Source organism: Lampris incognitus, chromosome 1 (assembly GCF_029633865.1).
Source record: "Lampris incognitus isolate fLamInc1 chromosome 1, fLamInc1.hap2, whole genome shotgun sequence".
NCBI classification, from domain to species: Eukaryota; Metazoa; Chordata; class Actinopteri; order Lampriformes; family Lampridae; genus Lampris; species Lampris incognitus.
In genome coordinates, this window is record NC_079211.1 from 140761894 (window position 1) to 140783866 (window position 21973).

A 21973-nucleotide genomic window follows, 5' to 3' on the forward strand; every position below is an offset into this window, starting at 1 on the left:
GCTGACACCCAGCCCAAGCAAATCAGTCTCACTGGCGAGGCAGGTCTTCGGCGAGCGTTATAAAGCGTCGTGTCTGCTTCCCTTGATTTCGTTGAATATTCCTGGACGGATTTATCCTCGGCACTTGGAATCGGACAAGTGGTAATGGTTATGAGATTTATTTACAACAACACCTGTCGGAGCGGTACCGAGCCAGCCATTTCCGAGTTTCGAGCCCATTGGCTCGTGGGGTAATTCCTCTAATAGCTGAGTAACGTGACACTGTCTCGGTACGACAGAAATTACTTGTACCCTCCGGTTTATTTAACAAATCGCTCAATTGCTCTGAAGGCCGGTCTCGGTTTTCTTTCCTGGCGTTGGGCGTCCTTGGCTCGGGACGTTTTCGGCTGTGTTTGAAGCGCGGCATTACAAAACAACTATCGTTATTTTGACAAGACTTTGGAAATCTTGATCACAATTTTGCCATTTCTTTCCAAACCGGAAATACTCGCGAGGGCTGAGGCGAGCCGTCTCGCGCCTCGGGCCAGTTTCGCGAGAGGCCGTGCGCTGCAAGTCGACGCGTCAGATTCAGACACAACACGAAGAAGAAGAAGAAGCGGAAGACGGACCCTGACCAGAACGAAAGGCCGCAGTAAATTATACTTGTAAATGCATAGAGGAAGATGGGGGGGGGGCAGCGAGACAAAACCACCAAACCAGGGAAGGTTATAATTCTGTCATCTGCTCAAACAATCCTCTTGTCCTGTGTGTGCTCTCCCACAGCCCCGTAACCCACCATAAGTTTTTCAACATATGGGGGAAAGCTAGCAGGGCAACATCCTAAGGAAAGAATGACAAAGCACCACTCGGTTATATAGACGGCAAGGATCTATTCCCAGCCAAAACAAGTACTGCAGCACACACACACACACACACACAAAAGGAATTTCTGTTCTTTTGCTCCTGATTGTTTTGATTTTGTTGGAATTCCACTCTGGTGATTGGCTGAGTTTGCTATCGTTAGCAAATACACACGCACTTACACACACACATATGCACACAATATGCTTGCACTCTCCCCCATACCCCCTTCTCCTCCCTCCCCCGCATCTCTTCCTCTGGAATTCAGTGTCCTGGGAGTCAGTCCATTCCTGCTGTTTAGCTTGGTCTGAGTGTGTCTGCAGGGTGAAGTTGTGTGTGTGTGTGTGTGCGCGCGGAGGAATTCAACAGGAGCCGAGGGGAGCGCTGAACTGAAGAACCCTCTCCTTTCTGTCTCCCTCTCTCTCCTCGCTCTGTCTCTCTCTCTCTTTTCAAGCGCTTAGTCCGTTCACATCGGAGCCTCACCTGCTTCTGCAGCTACCCTCCCTCTCCCTCCCTCTGTCTCCCTCAGTCGTCTGATCCCTGCACCTGTTCTGACTCGTCAGCCAGGTGAGGGGGAATCCTCTGGTCTGTGGTGTTTTTTCAGGTGACCATAGCTGCAGGAGAATTAGAGACACTGTCTTTTCATTTGGCAGTATTACTGGTTTGCTCTCTCTCTCTGTCTGTCTGTCTGTCTGTCTGTCTGTCTGTCTGTCTCTTACTCTTGCTCTCTCTCTCTCCCACCTCCCTCCCTGTCCATCCCTACCCCCCTCTCACTCTCTGTTTAGCCCCGTCTCTTGCCTGGAGTTTCAGCCCAGCCGTCGCTGTGGCTTAACAGTACTTGTGGAGGTCCAGGAAGTCGCCCGTTGGATTTAAGGTGTGGAACACACGGCAAGGGCACCGGGGAAGGACAGGCGGGAAAGGAAGGGTTAAACCTGAATACTCCTTGCAGGATATTGGTCCAGAGCACCGCCACAGAATACTCAACCGGATTGTATATTGGATAACTAAGCTGCAGCTGATTTAAAGCACCAGAGAAAACCCAAGGTTGGAACGCAGGACAAAAAGAAAAACAAAACAAAAAAACCTGAGGCTGGCACTCTGTGGTTGGAAGAGTAGCGAGTATGAGGGGCCAGACTGTGGTTGTGTCGGTGGCTCTGCTGGCCCTGTGCTGCGTGCTGTTCCCGAGAGGAGGGGATACCGCAGGGGGAATAGTCTCTCTCGGGCACCGTGGAGGAGAGGGAAATGCAGGGGTCCATCCAGGAGAGGGGTCCCTGGATGATCCAGAGAGAGGACTCTTGGTGGACCCCGACACACAGGAGAGCACTAGGAGGGCCAAACGAGACACACAGGAGGCTGCACTAACAGGTAAGAGGAGGCCATGTCAAGGACTAGAAGAACGATACAGTGCGTTATTGATTATATGTAAGTTTCCCTGTTACCTGATAATGAGAAATACTTTTGATTCTAAACTCAAAAAACTTGCAAGTGAAGTAGAAATACACACAGAAACACAATTTGGAATCAAATTACCTTGAGTTACTCATGCTGTGCTCACACACACAGGAATGTATGACACAGAGGAATGAATGTATGTGCGCGCGCACACACACACCCACCCCACAACTTTTTGGCAAGTCCAGCAGGGATGAAAAAATCCAGATGCTCACCTGTCTACTAGTGCTTCCCCACATGTGGGACTAAACAGAAGATATGAGTGTGTTTGGCTTAAATCACAGGACTGGGCAAGTTTCCCTGTCCTAGGGCAGATTCTGTGAGAGGAGCATCCTTTGGCCAGACTTTTATCGTAGTGTTTTTTCCTCCGCTGAATCTATTACTGTTATGGAACAATGGATTATAAGAGTCCTGCTGAAAGAAGGCCGTAGGTTATTGTGACAGCTTGTCGCTGACTTGCAATCGAGGCTGAGATCTAGTAAACACAATTACATCAGGCGAGTGTTCAATAAATCCCAGCAAAGGTTATATCTTTTACTGGCGTTATTTTTTTTTTTTGTGAGGCAATTTAGTCTGTCTGGGACGATGCTCCGTCATTAAAAATTGAAGTGTGGCTAATAGAGGCACTAATGGAAAGAGAGAGGAGTGTTTTCCATATGAACCCATTCATGACACCAGTATTTGAGCTCAGACAACCTCAAAGGAAAATACCGTTGGAGCTCAATCAACCACTAAAGTCTAACTGGCTGCCTGCATTTCCACTGGTCATGCTAACTTTTGACTGAGCGGCACAGAATCGGAAACATAACCCGACATCTCATCACTGCACCGAAACTGAAGGTGCGCCAACCAATCGGGTCGATCACTGGCTGATCGGCATCTTTCTTTTCGAATAATCCAATCATTTCAATATTTGTCGCCATCTGCGGTACTGCTTTTACTACCACCTACAGATACAGGTACACGACCCACATACATTTCAAGCGAGTATTTTTCCAAAATTTTACAATGCATTCACCAACTAAGTCTGTACTTTCTGCAGAACATTGGCTGAATTTCACTGGGAAAACAAAAATACTTGGTTAGAAGAAAAAAAATAACAGCCAGACTACTCGTGCTTCTCTCATTCCCACCCTTTTCAGGCAGGGTTAGGAGAGCGCCAGAGGAGGGCAAAAAGAAGAAGAAGGACAAGAAGAAAAACAAAGAGCCGAAGGACCCCAAAGCGACCAAGAAGCCCAAAAGTGACAAGAAGGGGAAGAAGGGCAAGGACAAGAAAACCACGACCCTACCACCCACCACTACAGGTGATGACTTGAACGTTTACAGACCCGCACCAATGCTGTACCATGTGTGTCTCTGATAACCCTCTAGTTCCCTCTCCAAACCGCAGCCTTTTCTTTGCTTGACTCTCGGTTTGTCTCGTCCTCCTCATGTCTTTAGCGGTCCCCACTGAACCACCAACAGAACCACCCACAGAACCCGAGCCCTACCCAGACTACCCATATACTGACGGGGGTATGTGATGCACAAACACAAATGTGCACAAAATAACAAACAAATGCATGCACAAATATTCATGCACACACACACACACACACACACACACACACACACACACACACACACACACACACACACACACACACACACACACACACACACTACTCAGCAGCTAGTGTCAGGGTGCCTTTGAGCAAGCCTCTTAATTCCTAGTAGCCAACACAAGATGATGGATGTAATACTGGGTAGTTTTCAAGCATGTAAGTGAAACCCTTCCCTGAATGAATAAAGGTAGCAAAGGAACATTGGTTCAGCTTCAGTATGGTATGATGCAGTTTGGTTATCTATGGCAACGTATCAACAGTTGCTAGGTAGCTGGTATATTAACAAGTTCTCACACACAAACATAAATAACACCACACACCACTTGTCCAACTGTATTTCTGATAGAGGATGACTATTGGCTACCGGAGGAAGAGGAGGAGCCAGTGGACCCGGTGGACCAAGTGGACCCAGAGGACTCAGTGGACCAAGTGGATCCAGTGGACGAAGTGGACCCACTGGACTCGGTGACCCTCCCAGAGGCTGACTACTGGGATGAGAACAAGTCCACACCGCCTTCATCACAGCCTGAGACCGCGGTCATAGACTCTCCATACGATGAATACTGGCAGCCAGAGGAGGTCGACCCCGCTGCTCCTGTGACTGATATCTATGACGATTACTGGAAAGGAGAGGACCAGACGCTCCCTACCCCTCAGGTGGATGGGAAGGCTGATACAGATGACGGCGACTACTGGGATGCTACGTGTATGTTTGACTTTGAGTAATTTCCTCTCTGCTTTGTTTGAATAAGGACATTTGTGAGGTTGTAGTTTTGATGTAGGAGTCTGCATTATGCTATGCATATGGTACAGTGTGCTGATATTTGTACACAGCCAACATCCTGCCGCTTTTAAACTTCCATCTACCGGAAGTCTGCGGTGGCTGAACTACTTTTTCCATCCTATCAGATGATGGAAATGTTTTCTCATCCGTGGCCCTGTAACATTCAGTGCAAGCCACCGGCCCATCTGGCTGGACGGCTCGCTAAAGATGACACATTCTCATCACATCGTGTTTCCACGGTACCTTTGCCCCTATCTCATTCCCACTTGCTCGAACCTTGTCCGTCAATTCTACCATTTCTCGGTCTTACCGCTCTGCATTCTCCAATATCTCTTCTCCACCACCCCGGTCTCGGTTTTCAGTTTTTTGTTGTTGTTTTTTTTCCCCCTCAATTCCTGCAGACGAGGTGCCAGAGAACCTCCCATTCCCTGATGGCAAAGAGGTCAGCCCTGAAATACAAGTCGAAATCGTAACAGGTAACAGATGTCACTCTGCAATTCAGCGACCATCCATCAGTCAAACTATCCACCAGCTTCTCAGTCAGCTGGTGTGCGAGTTATTATTCTAAGAGATGCTTGAGGAGAGTATCTGCTTGTGTAGGAGGTTAAATCTCCGTCACATCCCTTTGCCTTTACTGCGGGAGTAGATGAGTTGTCCCGAGTAAGTTAAACACATGGGAATGACTTTACAGTTCATCTGTGAGCTAACCCACTTTTTAAGTGAATGTGGGTGGGTGGCTACGTGCTTGGCTGTATGCAGTCGACAGAAGCCTTCATACTTTCGTTTGCGAGCAAAAGGCCGTCATTCAAATGGAAAGTCTATAATAATCCTTGTAAATGTAAATTAAACATTTAACTGATGTAGAGTTTAACAGCACAGTGGGTGTTGCAGCAGGCATTTGTGTACCTCCGAACGGAGAACATTTGTTGTGGTCCACAGAATGCTTAACTTGCTGGTGTGTTGGAGTATTAGTGTGCAATTTAAAAATCCAAAACTGTATAATTCGGTAAAATGTCTGTATAAATTCTAACGTGTCTCCTAACAGCACTGTTGAGGGCGTGCATGAGTCATCGGCATGGTCAATGGCTGCTTTCTTTCTCTTTTCTGCAGACGAGCCAACAGCCCCACCTCCCTATGAAGGAACCTGGTATGATGAGTACGACTATGGACCGAGTAAGTTTATGTGCACACGTAAATAGACACCTACCAACACGCACACACACATGCACACACACGCATGCACACACACATAAACACAAGTAATGTCATTTTACAGGTATGAAAACCATTGAATAATAATTGAATAATACCCACGTCCAGGTGTTTTAAAGTACACTTGTGTGAGCCTCTCTGTTAACAAAGCTGAAAAGCAAGAGTGGATGAACAACGCTCGGCTCAGCGACTCTCCAGATCTGCAGCTTATCCTCTGTGTAAAATTCTGCGAGCTTTTCGGTGTTTATAACTTTGGAAGGTTTATAAAACACTCAGACGGGACATTCAGATCCAACCACACAATGGCTTTGATGAATCGACGGGACATCTCAACAACAAAATTACCTTTGGTTTGCTCGCACAGGGAGGAAAGAAGACGAGGACGGCGACTGGGAAGAGAAAGAGAGGGAGCGGGCAGCAAAGGAGAGAGAGCAGGAAGAGAGAGGTAAGGCTATCCAGATGTTTCCTAGATCTCTTCCTTACACCATGTAATCATACCTCCACGACAGAATGCATATAAGCCAGAGCACCATAACCTGTGATTGCACAGCACTAATTGCTAACAGCATTGTGCTCACATGATGTTGCATGGCTCACATTTCCAATGCAAAAAAAAAGTGAGGTTGTGATCCCTCACCAAGAAGAGATCATGCAATGGGGCCTTTGGTGCAAATATGCTTGTTTAAACTTGCACAGCAGGGACAAACGTTTAACTTCCTGAGTCAGAACACATCCGAGTGTTGAGATACGGCCATGTAAAAACAATCACTAAGTTCTGAAATCTCTTGAGTGAGCTGTGCTGGAGCAAGGGGAGGGAAATGAGGAGGTCAGCTGAGAACATTGTACATTAATTGAGGGTGTTGAAGGAAGAGGAAGAAAGGAAAGCTGGATGGCGTGGGGCGGGCGGAGGGGGACATGATACTATAGGAGAGACTCTGAGTTCAGACCTTAACTATTCAGATTACACCTTCCAGTTCTTGTCATGTTTTCTGCACTGTGAGCTGTTGTAGCAAGTTTAGCTGGTGACTTTAAGCCAGGCCAGACCCGATGATAGACAACATTGTCAGGTCTAGTGTCAATAGGGCACATCCTGTGTATATGGTTCACCAATTGCTGGGTTTAAGGCAAGCAGCTTTCTTTCTTTTTTTTTTTTTGTATCCGGCCAATTACCCCACTCTTCTGAGCCGTCCTGGTCACGGCTCCACCCCCTCTGCCGATCCGGGGACGGCTGAAGACTACCACATGCCTCCTCTGATACATGTGGAGTCGCCAGCTGCTTCTTTTCACCTGACAGTGAGGAGCTTCGCCAGGGGGACGTAGCGCGTGGGAGGATCATTCCCCCCAGTTCTCCCTCCCTGCTGAACAGGTTCCCCAACCTACCAGAGGAGGCACTAGTGCAGCAACCAGGACACATACCCACATCCGGCTTCCCACCCGCAGACACAGCCAATTGTGTCTGTAGGGACACACAACCAAGCCGGAGGTAACATGGGGATTCAAACCGCCAATCTCCATGTTGGTAAGCAACAGAATAGACCGTCATGCCACCCGGACGCCCCCCGGCAGGCAGCATTTTAAGCTGCCAAGGTTACATACATTATAATGTTAACTCTCCACAAGCACTCAACTGTGGCACTACAATACCAAAAAAAACAAAAAAACAAAAAAAACATGTTTTTGCATGTGTGCATGCTGCAAATATGAGCATGTTTCAATTTATGCATGTATGTGTGTGAGGAGGTTATACATTTAACATGTTTTACATTCCATGTGTCAGCGAGACACTTTCTGCTTCAGGCAGCTTCACTTTTACCAGGGGACAACGTGTCAGACAGTTTGGATATAACCGTAAACTAGCCCCAAATGGAATTTCATATAGCCTGTCTTACATTTAACTGCTCTAAAACAATCTGAGTTTCATTATCGCATACTTGAACCGAGAGACAAAACCCATCTCGACTCTTTTGAAGTCCGTACTCCTGGGTCCCCCTCAGGCATTTTGGCCTGTAGTCTGTACATATGTAGATATCGGGTTAGAATTCCCATGCATGTTTTGTTTTCTACATAGAAAAGGATAGATAGTGCAGCCACTCCAAAACAACTGGTTTAGCCCTAAGATGTGTGGTTTTTTTGGTCTCACAGAGAGAGCACAGAAACTGAAGGAGGCAGAGGAGCGTGCTAGGAACAGACCGCGTATCTTCAAAGAGCCGAAGAGTAAGCCAACCTCTCTTTATACCAAAGAAGGTTGAACCAGTTCCTCTGGATACAATGTTTATTGAAACGTATCTGTCAATAAACATTGTATCCAGATGAACTGATTCAACCTTCTTTGATGTTCTTACCTGGATTATTGAGCATGCATCACGACAACCTCTCTGTATATTTAATAGAAACTTGCTGGGACGGTTAATGAAATATGTATGTCATGTAATTTTTTTTCTGTGTGTGTGTGTGTGTGTACGTGTACACGTGGCAGAATGTCCTCCCCTGGGGATGGAGTCCCATAAGATTGAGCCGGACCAGCTCCTGGCCTCCTCCATAGCCCAGTATCATTTTGCTCCTCAGAGAGCGCGCCTCAACATGCAGGTAAACAAAAAAACCTACAGCAAGTCACTCCTGCCCCTACATACCTGACATACACCACAGCCATCACGTCCATATTGTACAGGACTGAAATCAGTGCTAGCTATCACCCAAGGCCTGGAAAAAATAATTGCTTTAACGGCTCTGTCTGTCACTTCCTTTTTGCCACTTTGGCATCTTGCCTTTTGTCAGTCATTAACAATCACGCCAAAATTAATTCAGAAGTGAGATATTAAACGAGCAGATGAAATTTCTGGACCCGCTGCAGAGCTAGTTTCCCACCCTGCACAACTTACTTCGAGACACATGCAGCTAGCTATTTATTTATAACAAAATCTTCAAATAAACCATAGGTTGATGGCCTTTACTTGATGATGGAGCTGGGATTTGGCTGGAAACTGTTGATGCTGATCAAGCTCATAGAAAACCCTGATCAACAGGCATCACATCAAGAGTTCAAACACAGGCTCAGGTTTGGTGGCTCGGTGGCCCAGTGGTTAACGCTGTCGCCTCAAAGCAAGCAGGTCCTGGGTTCGAACCCCAGGGTTGTCATACCTTGGGGGTCATCCCAGGTCCTTCCTGTGTGAAGTCTGCATGTTTTCCCCATGTCTGCGGTGGGTTTTCTCCGGGTGCTCCAGTTTCCCCCACCATCAAAAAGACATGCATGTTAGGGTTAATACTCTGTCTGTGCCCCTGAGCAAGGCAATGGAAAGACAAACTGGAGTTGCTCCCCGGGTGCTGCACGGCGGCTTCCCACTGCCCCTGGCTACATAGCTAGGATGGGTTAAATGCTGAAAAATCAACCATATTTATTTTTGCTCAAACTGGGGTAGAGGTGCTGACACAACAGTATTGATGACTGTTTTATTTCATATTAATCCCTGAGATTTGGAGAGCTCATACACCACTGCAATTGCCAGTATTACCACGGTTAATTCAAAACATACATTTTCAGGAGTTAGTCACTTTAAGCAAACTTCTGCAGGGCTGATCTCACACTGCTGTCTCTAAACTGTCGCTTGTGCCGTTACTCGTGCAAACGGCCCAACATAATGCATTCTGGTTTCCTTGGTTCACAGGGCTCTGATGATGAGGAGAGTACGAGAGGTGGGGCATGGTGTGCCAACGTCGAAGACAAGATTCATTGGTTTGAGGTAGACCTACGTAAGGCGGTAGAGTTCACCGGCATTATCACCCAGGGACGAGACTCTCAGAATGTGTAAGACCGTGATAATACTCTGTCTCTCTCTCTCTTTCTTTCTCATTCATAGACACACAAATTCAGTCGTCAATACCTCGAGGTTACTTATGCGCCACGGTTTTCCTCTTTTTCAGGAGTGATTATGTGATGTCCTACTTCCTGGCTTTCAGCAATGACAGCAGGGAGTGGAACACCATTCATGATGGATACTCAGACTGGGTGAGTTTATCGACTACTGTGCTTCCTCAAAGGCCGGGTTAAATAATATGACAAATTAGTAGAGAAAACATTGTTGTTGTTGTTGTTTTGTATCCAGTGACTTCATACATGTTAAGCATTTCTGGCTGATGAACATTATGCCTGCTACCTCTTCTCACGCTGTTCTTTATTTCCATCAACGCTTCTTTTCGTTCTCTGACTTATTTCCCCTACACCTTCTCTGCCCAGCTGTTCTTTGGCAACAGTGATAAGGACACTCCAGTGATGAACCAGTTGGCTGAACCTGTGGTTGCACGCTACATAAGGATCATCCCTCAGAGCTGGAATGGCAGCTTGTGTATGAGGCTAGAGTTGTTAGGCTGCCCCCTGCCTGGTAAGTCTGACACTCGTTCTTGTCTTTTTCTCGCATGTACAATACACACATGCATACACAGTCAACTTTTTCCATGTTCTCCTTGCCAGATCCAGACAACGTTCAACACAGGCAAAATGAAGTGACTCCAGTGGACTACCTGGAATTCAAACATCACAGCTACTCCGAGATGGTTGCAGTAAGGATCCCTGCAATACAGACCCCCAGTACTCACGCTGGTCTATTGCAGATAAAATACCCCCCCCCCTTTTTTTTAACCACTTACAAATACAGAATAATAATAACCATGTACAGAAATTTAGAAAGTAATACGTCATACTTTACTTTATAATGTAGTGCAAACTGGTCTTTTTCATCTTTAGCTTATCAGTATCTCCATTAATTCCCATACAGCTGATGAAGTCTGTGAATGACGAATGCCCCAACATCACAAGCATCTACAGCCTGGGTCGCAGCTACAACGGACTGGATATCATGGCCATGGTCATCTCAAGCGACCCCACAAACCATGAAATAGGTGGGAATATGCTCATTTGACCAGGACACAGGCTATCACTCACTTTTGTTAGTCAGGTTGTTGTCGCATTGCTCAGGTAAATTTCAATACCAGAGGAAAATCAAATGTGATGGCTCCATGTCAAGCATTCACTATAATATCAATCTTGCATGCCTTTTCCTTCAGGCGAGCCAGAGTTTCGCTTCACGGCAGGCCTCCATGGAAATGAGGCGGTGGGTCGTGAGATGCTTCTGCTTCTTATGCAGTACCTGTGTAAAGAGTACAAAGACAGAAACCCTAGAGCCCAACGGCTGGTGGAAGGAATACGCATCCACCTGGTTCCCTCACTCAACCCCGATGGACATGAAAAAGCTTTTGAAGTGGTCAGTAAACTGTGAAACCAGTAAAAACCCATTTCTCCTATGTTGAGGATATATTCATGACACTGCAAAAGAGGAATGATGAATGTTTGTAAATTGTTGATGTAATAAAGTGAATTGGGATCATTTGGTGTTGTTACTTGAAGTTGATTTTCTTCTTTTCTATGGCCGTTTTTGGGGCTCGTTACCAATCTCCTCCCTGTAGGGGTCGGAGCTGAGCGGATGGACTACTGGCCACTTTACCGAGAATGGCTACGACATATTCCAGAATTTCCCAGACCTGAACGACATCTTGTGGGATGCTGAAGATAGGGGCTTGGTACCTAAACTCACTCCAAACCACCACATACCCCTTCCCGAGAACTTTGAGGCCAACAGCTCGGTAAAGTGTGTTTTTGTCTCACAAACCAACCAGCCGTTAACATGTGTGAAACGTGTGGCCATCCTGATCCTGGCTTGTTTTCTGTTTCCTTCCAGATTGCTGTGGAAACCAGAGCTATTATCTCCTGGATGGAGAGCCATCCATTTGTGCTGGGTGCAAACCTCCAGGGTGGAGAGAGGATTGTGGCCTACCCTTACGACAGCTTACGCCTCAACAAGGCCGCCGACAGCGAGAGGCCCCACAGCCGCAAGAAGAGACAGTACAAATTTCTCTCTCCATCTCCAAATTTTCTGTGACCACCTCCCTACTTCATACTCACTTTCTGTGGTGAAAATATTCCTCTTCAGAAGTTGTTTAGAATGGAAAAATTAACACATTTTGTGTGAAATCTTTAAACCAAACCCACCCCTTCTCACAGGTATGAAGGGGAAGGTTTTGATATAGTGGAATGGGGGAGAGGCTACATCGAGGAGCCAGAGGAGGACTGGAGGAACAGGGGATATGCTGAGCCGGAGGAGGAGTGGCGAGGACACGGTTATGAACACGGCTACCAGCATGGTTACGAGCAAGAGCACGAACACGAGCATGGCTACGACCACGGCTATAGACAGGGAGGGGAGGAGGAGGATGAGGATCACAGAGGGAGAGAAGGTGGCTACCAGCACTCTGAGCCTGAGGATGAGGCAAGGGTGACACCAGATGAGTCCCTGTTCAGGTGGCTAGCTATCTCCTACGCCTCCACACACCTGAGCTTGACACATAACTACCACGGCTCCTGCCATGGAGACGATGCTGCAGGAGGGCTGGGAATCATCAACCGCGCCAAATGGAAGCCAGTCAAAGGCAGTAAGTAGTGTCCTGTGACACCATAAAACGTACAAAGATTATATTCGCCTCTATGGAGATATTTACAGCACACCCTAGTGGATCATTGTATGCAGTGCAAGCTATGAGGTCTTTTTCTTTTTTTCCCCCTAGGTATGAATGATTTCAGCTACTTGCACACTAATTGCCTAGAGTTGTCCATGTTCCTGGGCTGTGACAAGTTTCCTCACCAGAGTGAGCTTGCATACGAGTGGGAAAAGAACAGAGAAGCATTGCTCACTTTCATGGAGCAGGTCAGTCACACACAGGCGCAGCACATGATCCACATGTGAACTGCTGTTCATAGGTCAAGGCCCTAAACTTTTTTCCCAACCTATACAGGTGAATCGTGGCATTCGAGGCATTGTGAAAGACCAAGAGGGGAACCCCATTAGAAATGCCACCATATCAGTAGAGGGGGTCAACCATGATGTCACCACAGGTAAGTGTGGCCTTACTGGTTGTGACAAGACAATGGGAGAGTAATCGCAGACCATGATTTCCTTCTTTGGAGTGGTGGCTCACTGGCATAGAGGCTAGTTTTCGTCACTTAAGTTTATCCATTCCTTTTTTCCCCACGTGTAGCTGCGACAGGGGACTACTGGCGTCTGCTGAACCCGGGGGAATACCGTGTAACAGCGCGAGCAGAGGGCTTCTCCTCCATGACCAAGCTTTGTGTGGTGGGTTACGAGGCAGGAGCTACTGCCTGCAGCTTCAACCTGGCCAAGTCCAACTGGGATCGCATCAAACAGGTTAGTCAGCTACTGTTTTCTCTCTCCGTCCTCCTTAAACACAGTTCCTTAAATCGTCATAATCACAACATACCCAATTTGCTGGAATTTATTTATCCAAACTACCTTTGAAAAGTAGGAGCGCAGAAATTCCTGGCAGGGATGACTGCAGAAGGAATCAAACCTCATTCCAGCTGTGTAACCTGAACCACAACTTCATCTTGTTTTTCCTCTGCCTTTCTGGTCCTTTGCTCCTAGATTATCAATAGTTTTTTTTTGTTTTTTTGTCAACCAATTCACTCAGATCATGGCCCTGCATGGCAACAAACCAATCCGCCTGATCAGCCACGGGAACAGCAGAATACGTTACACCTCAGTGGCCAATGGCAACAGTCGTGTGGTCGCTGGCAACAGTGTCAATTCTGTAGATCCACAAGTCCGCCGTCAGCGGCTGAGAAGGCTGAGGATAGCCCGTCTCCGTCGCCTAAGGCAACAGAGACTGATGAGGTCGACGACCACATTACCACCACCACCGACGACCACAACAGTTCCTACAACAACCACGTCCTGGTATGACTCATGGTTTATAGGCGAGGGACAGTCTTCAACACCTGGTGGCTTCACAGACTCCATCCTGGACTATAATTATGAGTACAAGATTGATGACTATTAAACCACACACATGCACACAACTCAGTCTGATTCAGCACACTACGTGCATCCACCCCCTCTTGTTGTTCTTACTATTTTCCACCAGATGAGAAACCCTGTCCTTGTACAAAGGACGTAGGCAATTAACAGTTCTCCCCAACTTGACTATAATCAAGTTAAGCTCTCACACATACATGAAAATACCTCTTCAAAGAAATGTTACCATTCAAAAACATGGCACCATTTTCATTTGACAGTCCCTGCTGCATTCTTCTGACTTCTGTGTATCTGTACTTGAATAAGAGGTGTACGCTGGTTGCATACTACAAAACAATCAGTCATCTATTTCTTACTTCACAAATCAAGAACAAGCACCACTGTTCTTATAAGAGTTATTATTTACATTATTATCATCCGTGACAGCAAAGCTTTTTTACGGTGTAAACAAAGTCATTACAAAGGTTTAGAGAGCCTTTTCCTTATGTTGATAAGAGCCAATCCAGAGAGAGATCTTGTCGTGTCCCTCAGAACTAGCAGGGATAGAAGAAAACTATATTGAACTTAATAAAGGCTTGTTAATATAGAATGTGTCCTTTCTTCTTTATCAACAGGTTCCATAACCGATAATAAAAATCTTGGATTAGGCTGCATGGTGGTGCAGTGGTTAGCGCGGTTGCCTCACAGCAAGAAGGTCCCCCGGGGTATTCCAACCTTGGGTCATCCCGGGTCGTCCTCTGTGTGGAGTTTGCATGTTCTCCCCGTGTCTGCGTGGGTTTCCTCCCACAGTCCAAAGACATGTAGGTCAGGTGAATCGGCCATATTAAATTGTCCCTAGGTATGAATGTGTGTCGGCCCTGTGATGGCCAGGTGGCCTGTCCAGTGTCTCCCCGCCTGCCGCCCAAAGACTGCTGGGATAGGCGCAAGCATCCCTGCGACCCTGACAGCAGGATAAGCGGTTCAGATAATGGATGGATGGATTTTTATTATCAGTTATGGAATATACCTCTATGTTGGTATACCTCTTCAGATTGTAAAAAAAAAAAAACATTCAGAAAAATATGTGGAAAAATAACTATAGTGGCAATAAAATAAATTTTCATACACTTAGAATAGGTGATATAGCCAGTGCAGCAAATGTTTTAAGATTCTTAGCAGTGTTCACTTCATGACTCCACTTCAGGCTTTAGAAAAACAACAACTCTGGATATGTAGGATTACAGGCAGATGTGATGTTGAGCTTGAAAACAAGGTCTCAGTGGCTGATGTTCATCTCACTGTCATCGTCATCGGTGGTGGAGAATGCAGAGAAGCTGACTGGCTCACAGTCAAGTGTGCGCAAGTTAACCAGACATGCTGTTTGGGTGCTGCTGAACTCCGGGATAGTTACCAAGCGCACTTCCTGACCGTTGGGACCTAGGAAAGGGAACAAAGAATAGAAGAAAGGAAACATACACCTAAGTAGCACAATTAGATGTCATTACACAAAGAAAAAAAAATCTGAGGAGTACAGGAGATGACAGGAACTCAAAGGCACAAGTCAAATTTGGCTTAAAATACTTTGTAGATATTGCTAATCAGATAGATGTCTGCCAGCTGTTTTCTGACTCAAAGGAATAAAAATTCTGAATCAGAAGAATAAAAAAACAAAGACTAGGTTGGATATATTACCTTTGTGTAGCCTCCAATCCTCTTAGGTGTCAAGAAATTGTATCAAGAGGAAATTCTAATCTATTAATTTCCCATTTGGCTTTTGTCTCCAGCATTCAGTTTAGTTCTAACTTGTATTGTGAATTACAGTAGAAGAACAGCCAGTTTTAGCATAGACACTTAGCTGCAGCATATCCCCATGGCTGACAGTAAAGGTAGACAATATACATTCATTTATGCTTGGTGTTAAACTAAGACCAGATGTCCACTTTAAACAGACATTGTTTATGAAATGCTCACATAGTACACCTTCAATTGATCATGCAGTCAGTAGTAGATTACAAAGAAGCAGACTGACCTGTGATGAGCTTGGACTCAAAGGAAGGTGCATTGCCGCTGAAGTAGACATGGGGACACTCTTCCAGGATGAAAGGGTCTCTTTGGTAAAACGGGTAGCAACCTGATGGGAAGTGACAAACAATTTTATTATACGGTTTAGTCGGTGAGGGTTAACAGATGAAGCTGTCTCACTTACCCAATGTATCAGGTGCTGTAGGTGCCAAGTGTCTCAGGCGAAGTGTGCTCTCCAAAATATCCAGGTGAGAGTTCATGCTACTGTACTTCTGGATGTCAGAAATATTCTGGCCCGATGTGCCAAGGAACCTTTAAAAAATATAAATTGAAAAAAAACTGCACAATAGGAAAGCATCTACACGGTAGTGAGAGTAGTATCACTTACCTTACACCATCATGGTTAGCCTGGTATGGATTGGTGGTCAGTTGCAAGGTGGGATAAACTGAGGACAGGGGGAACATACAGCGGTGGAGGGGCTGCTGTGGAATGGTGTAATTGGTGGGATCATACTGGCCTGGCATAACATCCACTGGCACAGAGGCCTAGAGGAGAAACATGCTGCATTAAAATATGTCTGGTGATCAACTATCATTGAGTCACTAAAGTTTCTGCTTTTGACTGGAAACTCATCTCTTGACAAAATCCATTTTCCTCTACTCACTTTTGCCTCTGAAGCCATTATTGCCTCTCCTTGCCATTCTCTTACAAACATGTACTTTTACCTGAAAACGGTAATAATGTCTGTCTGTGAATGTTCTCATTCATCCAGGTCATGGTTATCCAAAGGAGTTGAATCAAGTGCAACAGGTAATAATGTCAATTTCATATACTTGTACTCCTTGCTATTGCTTCTTTTAGGAATGCAGATTTAAGACCAAACTGGACAGCCTCTGTATTACCAGGGGAAGTCTGGAGATTTGAGATTATTACCTCAGATCACAAACAGTTTGTTTGGGTCAACACACAAGTGTCAGAGAAAGGTGCATCAGTTCATGTTGACACAACGTTCATAGAGAAATGTTTCATCACTCAGATCTAAGTGACCTCTTCAGTCTCAACTGACTGCAGGTATCCCCACCCTTTTAAAAAATAGTGGCATAATGACCGAAAACAATGATCGGTTTCATATGCAAACTGCCGTGAGCATTAACCAGAGTTTCAATGGCAATGTGTACTATTCACAGAGGATTTGAGAGTGGCTGCAACCACAGCGTTATAACATGGCGACAGATGTACTTTCAGCTCCGCCTCCTTCGGTTCAGGGATGGTTGTTTCCCCTTCGCATAGATGGCCTTTGACTTACCGTTCAAACCAGCGTTCCTCCTTATCAAGGATGTGCACAACCTCATCCTTGAAAGAGTGGGCACTGGCCTGTAGGTGGGTGTAGACTGCGGAATCCCAGCCTTACGTGTTAGTTCTTCTGTGTTGTGCCATCCTCTTGGCCAGCGTCTGTTTGGTTTCCCCGATGTACAAGTCACAGCAATCCTCCCAGCACTTAACAGGGTACACTATATTACTCTGTTTTTGCCAGGGGACCCGATCCTTGAAGCGTATTTTCCAAACATCGCATCTCAGTTGCTTTCAAACCCCAAAACACACTGCGCCAGAAATTGGTCCACCCCAAGCATCGGGTCCCCCAGCACAAACAGAGCAATACAGTGTACCCTGTTAAGTGCCGGGAGGATTGCTGTGACTTGTACGTTGGGGAAACCAAACAGACGCTGGCCAAGAGGATGGCACAACACAGAAGAGCTAACACATGAGGCCAGGACTCCGCATTCTAGGAATGCTAGTTTGAACAGGGAGTCAAAGTGACCATCTATGTGAAGAGGGAACGACCATCCCTGAACCGGAGGGGGGGGTGCCTTAGAGTACATCTATTGCCATCTTACAATGCTGTGATTGCAACCATTCCCAAATCTTCTGTGAATAGTACACATGGCCATTGAAACTCTAGTTAATGCTCACAGAAATTTGCATATGAAACTGATCATTGTTTTCGGTCGTTATGCCACTGTATTGTTTATTCTGATTCTGATACCTGCAGTCAGTTGAGACTGAAGAGGTCACTTAGATGAGTGATGACACATTTCTTTCTATAAACGTTGTGTCCAGATGAACTGATTCAACATTCTTTGATTTTCTAGCCTGAATTATTGAGCATGCATAAAAACACACATAACAGTGGTGTTGGGGACATAGACTCACCACCAGCTGAAGGAGCAGCTCATCAAGCAGACGAATGGCCTCCACACTACCAGCCTGAGTCTTCTTTGTAAGATACTTTGCCTGGAGACCATGGTTAAAACATCATTGTAGTTATTTGTTGGATGAACAAGTACATTGTGTTCCGTATTCTTGCCCTTATGTTAGGGGCTAAAGCATGTGCAAGAATAAGCCCTTACCCTTACTTTAGGGGCTGTGCACTAGGGGTGGGACGATACTGGAACGAATTCTGAATCATTCGATACAGTCTTCACGGCTCGAGACGCTCATTTCGTGAGATTGTGTTATTAAAGAACGACCGGGATTTCACTCCTACCTAAAATGGCCATGGGCGACCGCCAGTTTTTAAACTCTATATTCTGTCAAGATAAATAACCAATTGAGATATTGATACATTGCATATGCTAGTATGGTTAGTTAGGAAACGACTGACACCAAAATTAACATTCTAACAACTTTAATACTGTAGTGAATTCAGGGGGCAGCCGGGAACCGCCGCAGCCGGGACGCAAACCCAAGGCTCCCTCACCATGGGCGACTACGTTAAGTAGTCAACTAAAGGGTCCAACCTGTTCGCCAACAGGGTAGTGAGTCCACACATTGTTACAATATTATTTTTCAGACAATTTAAATCGCCGCTGTCCAACGCCTGTAAATACTGCAATGCCTTGGTAGTAGTGATGGTACATCTGAAACGGCAGTGGTACCCAGACATGTTGGAAATAATACCTGAAAAACAAAATCGAAAACACATATTGCTAATCTAACAAACATATCAAGGCCTATAAAACGTGAAATGTAAAAGAACTGAATGTTGCAAAGGAAACGACGCAAACAACACACATCATAAATAGTGACATGACACGCATGATGACGCAGAAATTACACACGGTCATTGTGACCACTCATGGTCATTTTAGGTAGATCTTACAATTTTTTCTTTGCAATTGATCTAAAACTCATTTTAATGCAAATACATGCAATTTTAGGAGCATTCAGGCAGGAGCAGGTCTGTATCTCTTTTTTTTTTCCAGAAAGTTATTAAACTTTGATAATCCAAAATGGTCAAAATGACCACCTTGGTCATTCTAGTAGTTTTTAAAGTTTTAAAGTAAAGCAGTTGTGTTAACACAACAAGAAAAGATGGCACAAAATTTTGTTAGAACTTCTGCACTTGCGTTACATTTGAATACATGCCTTGATAATGCCAAAATGTTGGGCCTAATTCTTAAAATAAATGAAAAATAGAGAACTGCAATGGTGTTTTGTCTCTTGCTTACCAAGGCATCCACTGTATCGTACCGAATCGAAATCATGAGCCCTGAATCGTGAGACGTATCGAATGGTGAGATTTGTGAATCGTCCCACCCCTACTGTGCACAGACTGACCATTTTTAATCATCCGCCATAGTTAAGGTCAGAATCAGAATCGTGTTTATTGGCCATGTGGGTTTGCACTACATGTAATTTGACTCTGGTTTCGTGGCTCCCAGTGTACTTAACATAAAATAACACTACAACACAAAAATCTTTAGATATATACACAAGGATTGACTTATGCAGGTGAAATAAGAGGTGATAAAGTGCAATGGTGCAGAGAATATATCAGAGATGTTGAAATCGATGTTAGCAGGTTACTTACATATATGCCTGAGGCAGATGGACATGACAGAGCATACCAGTATACGTACAGTACAGTATATACAAAATGGCTGGATTTATTTGACAATATTAAGTGTTCATTTGAATGACAGCCCACAGGAAGAAACTGTCTGGTTGTTTTGGGGTACAGTGCTCTGTAGCGCCTGCCAGAGGGGAGGAGTTGGAACAAGTTGTGACCAGGGTGTGATGGCTCTGCAGTGATGTTGCGTGTGTCTTTTTTTTTTTCTAAATTTATTTCTGATTTTTCCCTTTTTCTCCCAACTTAGTGTCCAATCGCTCCCTATTTTAGTTCAAACACCCACCCTCGTACTGCATGCGTTCGCCAACTGCATCTCTTCGGCCGGCAGTCTCGAAGGAGACGCCTCGCCGCTTTTGTGACAAGGTGAATCCACGCGAACCACTGCTTTTTCCGACACACCCAGAGACGCATTCATGTGACGAACACAAGCCGACTCCACCCCCCTCCTGAAGACAGCGTTGCCAATTATTGCTACTTCATCGAATCCGGTCTAAGACCGCTACACCACCGCGGACCCAGCGTGTGTCTTCTAAACTAGTATTTCTTGTAGTAAATGTGTGTGTCAGAGAGATTAATATGCTAATCACCTTAGTGGATGCTTCTTTGTCCTGGGTGCTGTGGCTCAAGAGATTTCCAGCTAGCAGGACCCTGGAGATACTTGCCGCCCCACTCTGCTCCCCTTGGTCACCTAACTGTCCGGTTACCATGTCAACTAACAGCTGCAGACCAAGCATGCTGTCAGCATGACTACTTCCAAGACCAAATCCTGAGGCCAGGAGCACAAACCTATTAAAACAAAACAGATGGACAACACACATCCAGTTCAATATCAGAACCAAAGAAGCTGAAGAAAACTGTGTGTGTGTGTGTGTGTGTGTATATACACCTGTCGGAGCTAAGAGGAATTCTTGGTGTCTGCAAAGGAAGATCAGCAGTGCAGTAGTCCTCCACTGTGAACTTCCCAGCATTCTTCTCTGCCCCATAAATAGCAATCACACTACCTGACACATGTAAAAAAAAAAAAAAGAAGAGGACTTGAGAAATAAAATGAGCAAGAGCAGGTTCAAAGCTGTATTTAAGTGAATGAAAGCCTCACACGATTACAGACATGAGGGGGCAGACTGACCTGTGACACATTTATCTTTGTCAATTTTCCCCTCCAACTTGATCCTCTGTAGCTCATCCTCCATGATAAGCTCATCTGTTTCACTGATGTATTTGGCACGTGCTGGCTGGGGCAAGAGGTTATGCTGAACAATAGAGGACAAAAGACACAAAAAAGAAAGAGTGAATATCAGTGGGGGATGTATATCATCATAACTCAGAAGTGAAGGTAAGTGTTGAAGGTTGATTTCATTCTACTTGGAGTGTAGGTGGAAAAGTGGTGGCAGAGCATCACTGCTGACCTCCTCACTGATCTCCTTCAGAATGGATGGCTGTAACTCCATGTGCTTGAAGAGGGTTCCTACGATGCAACACTGCTCCCCTGCCTCGAGATCGCATAGTTTCCTAATCTGTAAATCTGCCCCTGTGAGTCACAGAATGAAAGACTCATGCTGGGATATGGGACAGATTAATAAAATGATAAATAAATAAAAAAAATCTAAACTATCAGTGTGGTTGGAAAGCGTCTTCTGCACTTGTCCAAAACTCACCCCATTTCTGCTGGGCTTTTTCTGTTAAAATGGGTCTCATCTGCATAAGTCTTATCGAATAAATATGAGCATACTGGCGATTGAAGCTTCGCTCGCCCAGTCTGAAACGTTCAATGCTGGGAGTGTAGGTGGGCAGCATCCTTTCAAAAACTGGCCCTTGGTCCTCTGAGCCTGGCCGACACAACAGAGTCGAACCATCCTTCTGCGCACTCAAGTCAGAAAACATGGCTGGACGGAGGAAAAATACCATTAGTGGATACGTTATATTATTAACACATCACTTATATGTTATACGCTCTCTGGCTACCATAAGGGTTTGCGTAGAGGTTACATTTGCTGGTATAAGACCAAGGAGGTAACTAGTTTTCACGTAGCTAGCCAAACTAATGACATTCTTCGCAAGCAAATCGCAATTGTAAAACTGCTTCTCAGCATGACGGCTGCCGAATAAAACCCTCGGACACAGATTTGACCAGTTTACCTTAAAATGCAGTGCTCGCGTTTCAATCCTGCAAAGAATCCTGCTTGATAAACTATAATATATATTATCAATCCAACCTCTTACGTCCGAGGCAGGAAATTGTAACAACATCGAGAAATCCCGCGAAATCAACTGAGCAGCCTCGTCCTGTCGCAC

At 45.4% G+C, this 21973-nt stretch overlaps 2 protein-coding genes across 3 annotated transcripts; one reads left to right on the forward strand and one right to left on the reverse strand.

The window, feature by feature from the left end:
- Positions 1-1187: 1187 nt before the first annotated feature.
- Positions 1188-13803, forward strand: aebp1b (AE binding protein 1b). 2 transcript variants are annotated; one of them, XM_056291343.1, is made up of 23 exons: positions 1188-1444; positions 1626-2205; positions 3435-3596; positions 3733-3807; positions 4243-4602; positions 5082-5156; positions 5791-5853; positions 6257-6337; positions 8035-8106; positions 8369-8478; positions 9555-9694; positions 9811-9895; positions 10124-10268; positions 10358-10446; positions 10662-10785; positions 10951-11147; positions 11350-11526; positions 11622-11785; positions 11945-12372; positions 12505-12644; positions 12733-12832; positions 12976-13142; positions 13426-13803. In XM_056291343.1, exons 2-23 carry the CDS (start codon positions 1962-1964, stop codon positions 13792-13794), a joined length of 3567 nt encoding a protein of 1188 aa, XP_056147318.1. In that variant the 5' UTR covers positions 1188-1444; positions 1626-1961; the 3' UTR covers positions 13795-13803. The 2 variants fall into 2 exon arrangements, with proteins under 2 accessions (XP_056147318.1, XP_056146655.1); XM_056290680.1 differs by having other exon boundaries at positions 1188-1407.
- Positions 13804-15011: 1208 nt separating this feature from the next.
- Positions 15012-21941, reverse strand: pold2 (polymerase (DNA directed), delta 2, regulatory subunit). The gene is made up of 11 exons (XM_056282777.1): positions 21818-21941; positions 21337-21564; positions 21088-21209; positions 20808-20931; positions 20568-20682; positions 20269-20467; positions 17983-18063; positions 16159-16316; positions 15955-16082; positions 15778-15879; positions 15012-15185 (listed from the first exon to the last, which is right to left on the reverse strand). The coding sequence occupies exons 2-11, from the start codon at positions 21560-21562 to the stop codon at positions 15025-15027; spliced, it is 1416 nt and encodes a 471-aa protein (XP_056138752.1). The 5' UTR covers positions 21563-21564; positions 21818-21941; the 3' UTR covers positions 15012-15024.
- Positions 21942-21973: the final 32 nt, after the last annotated feature.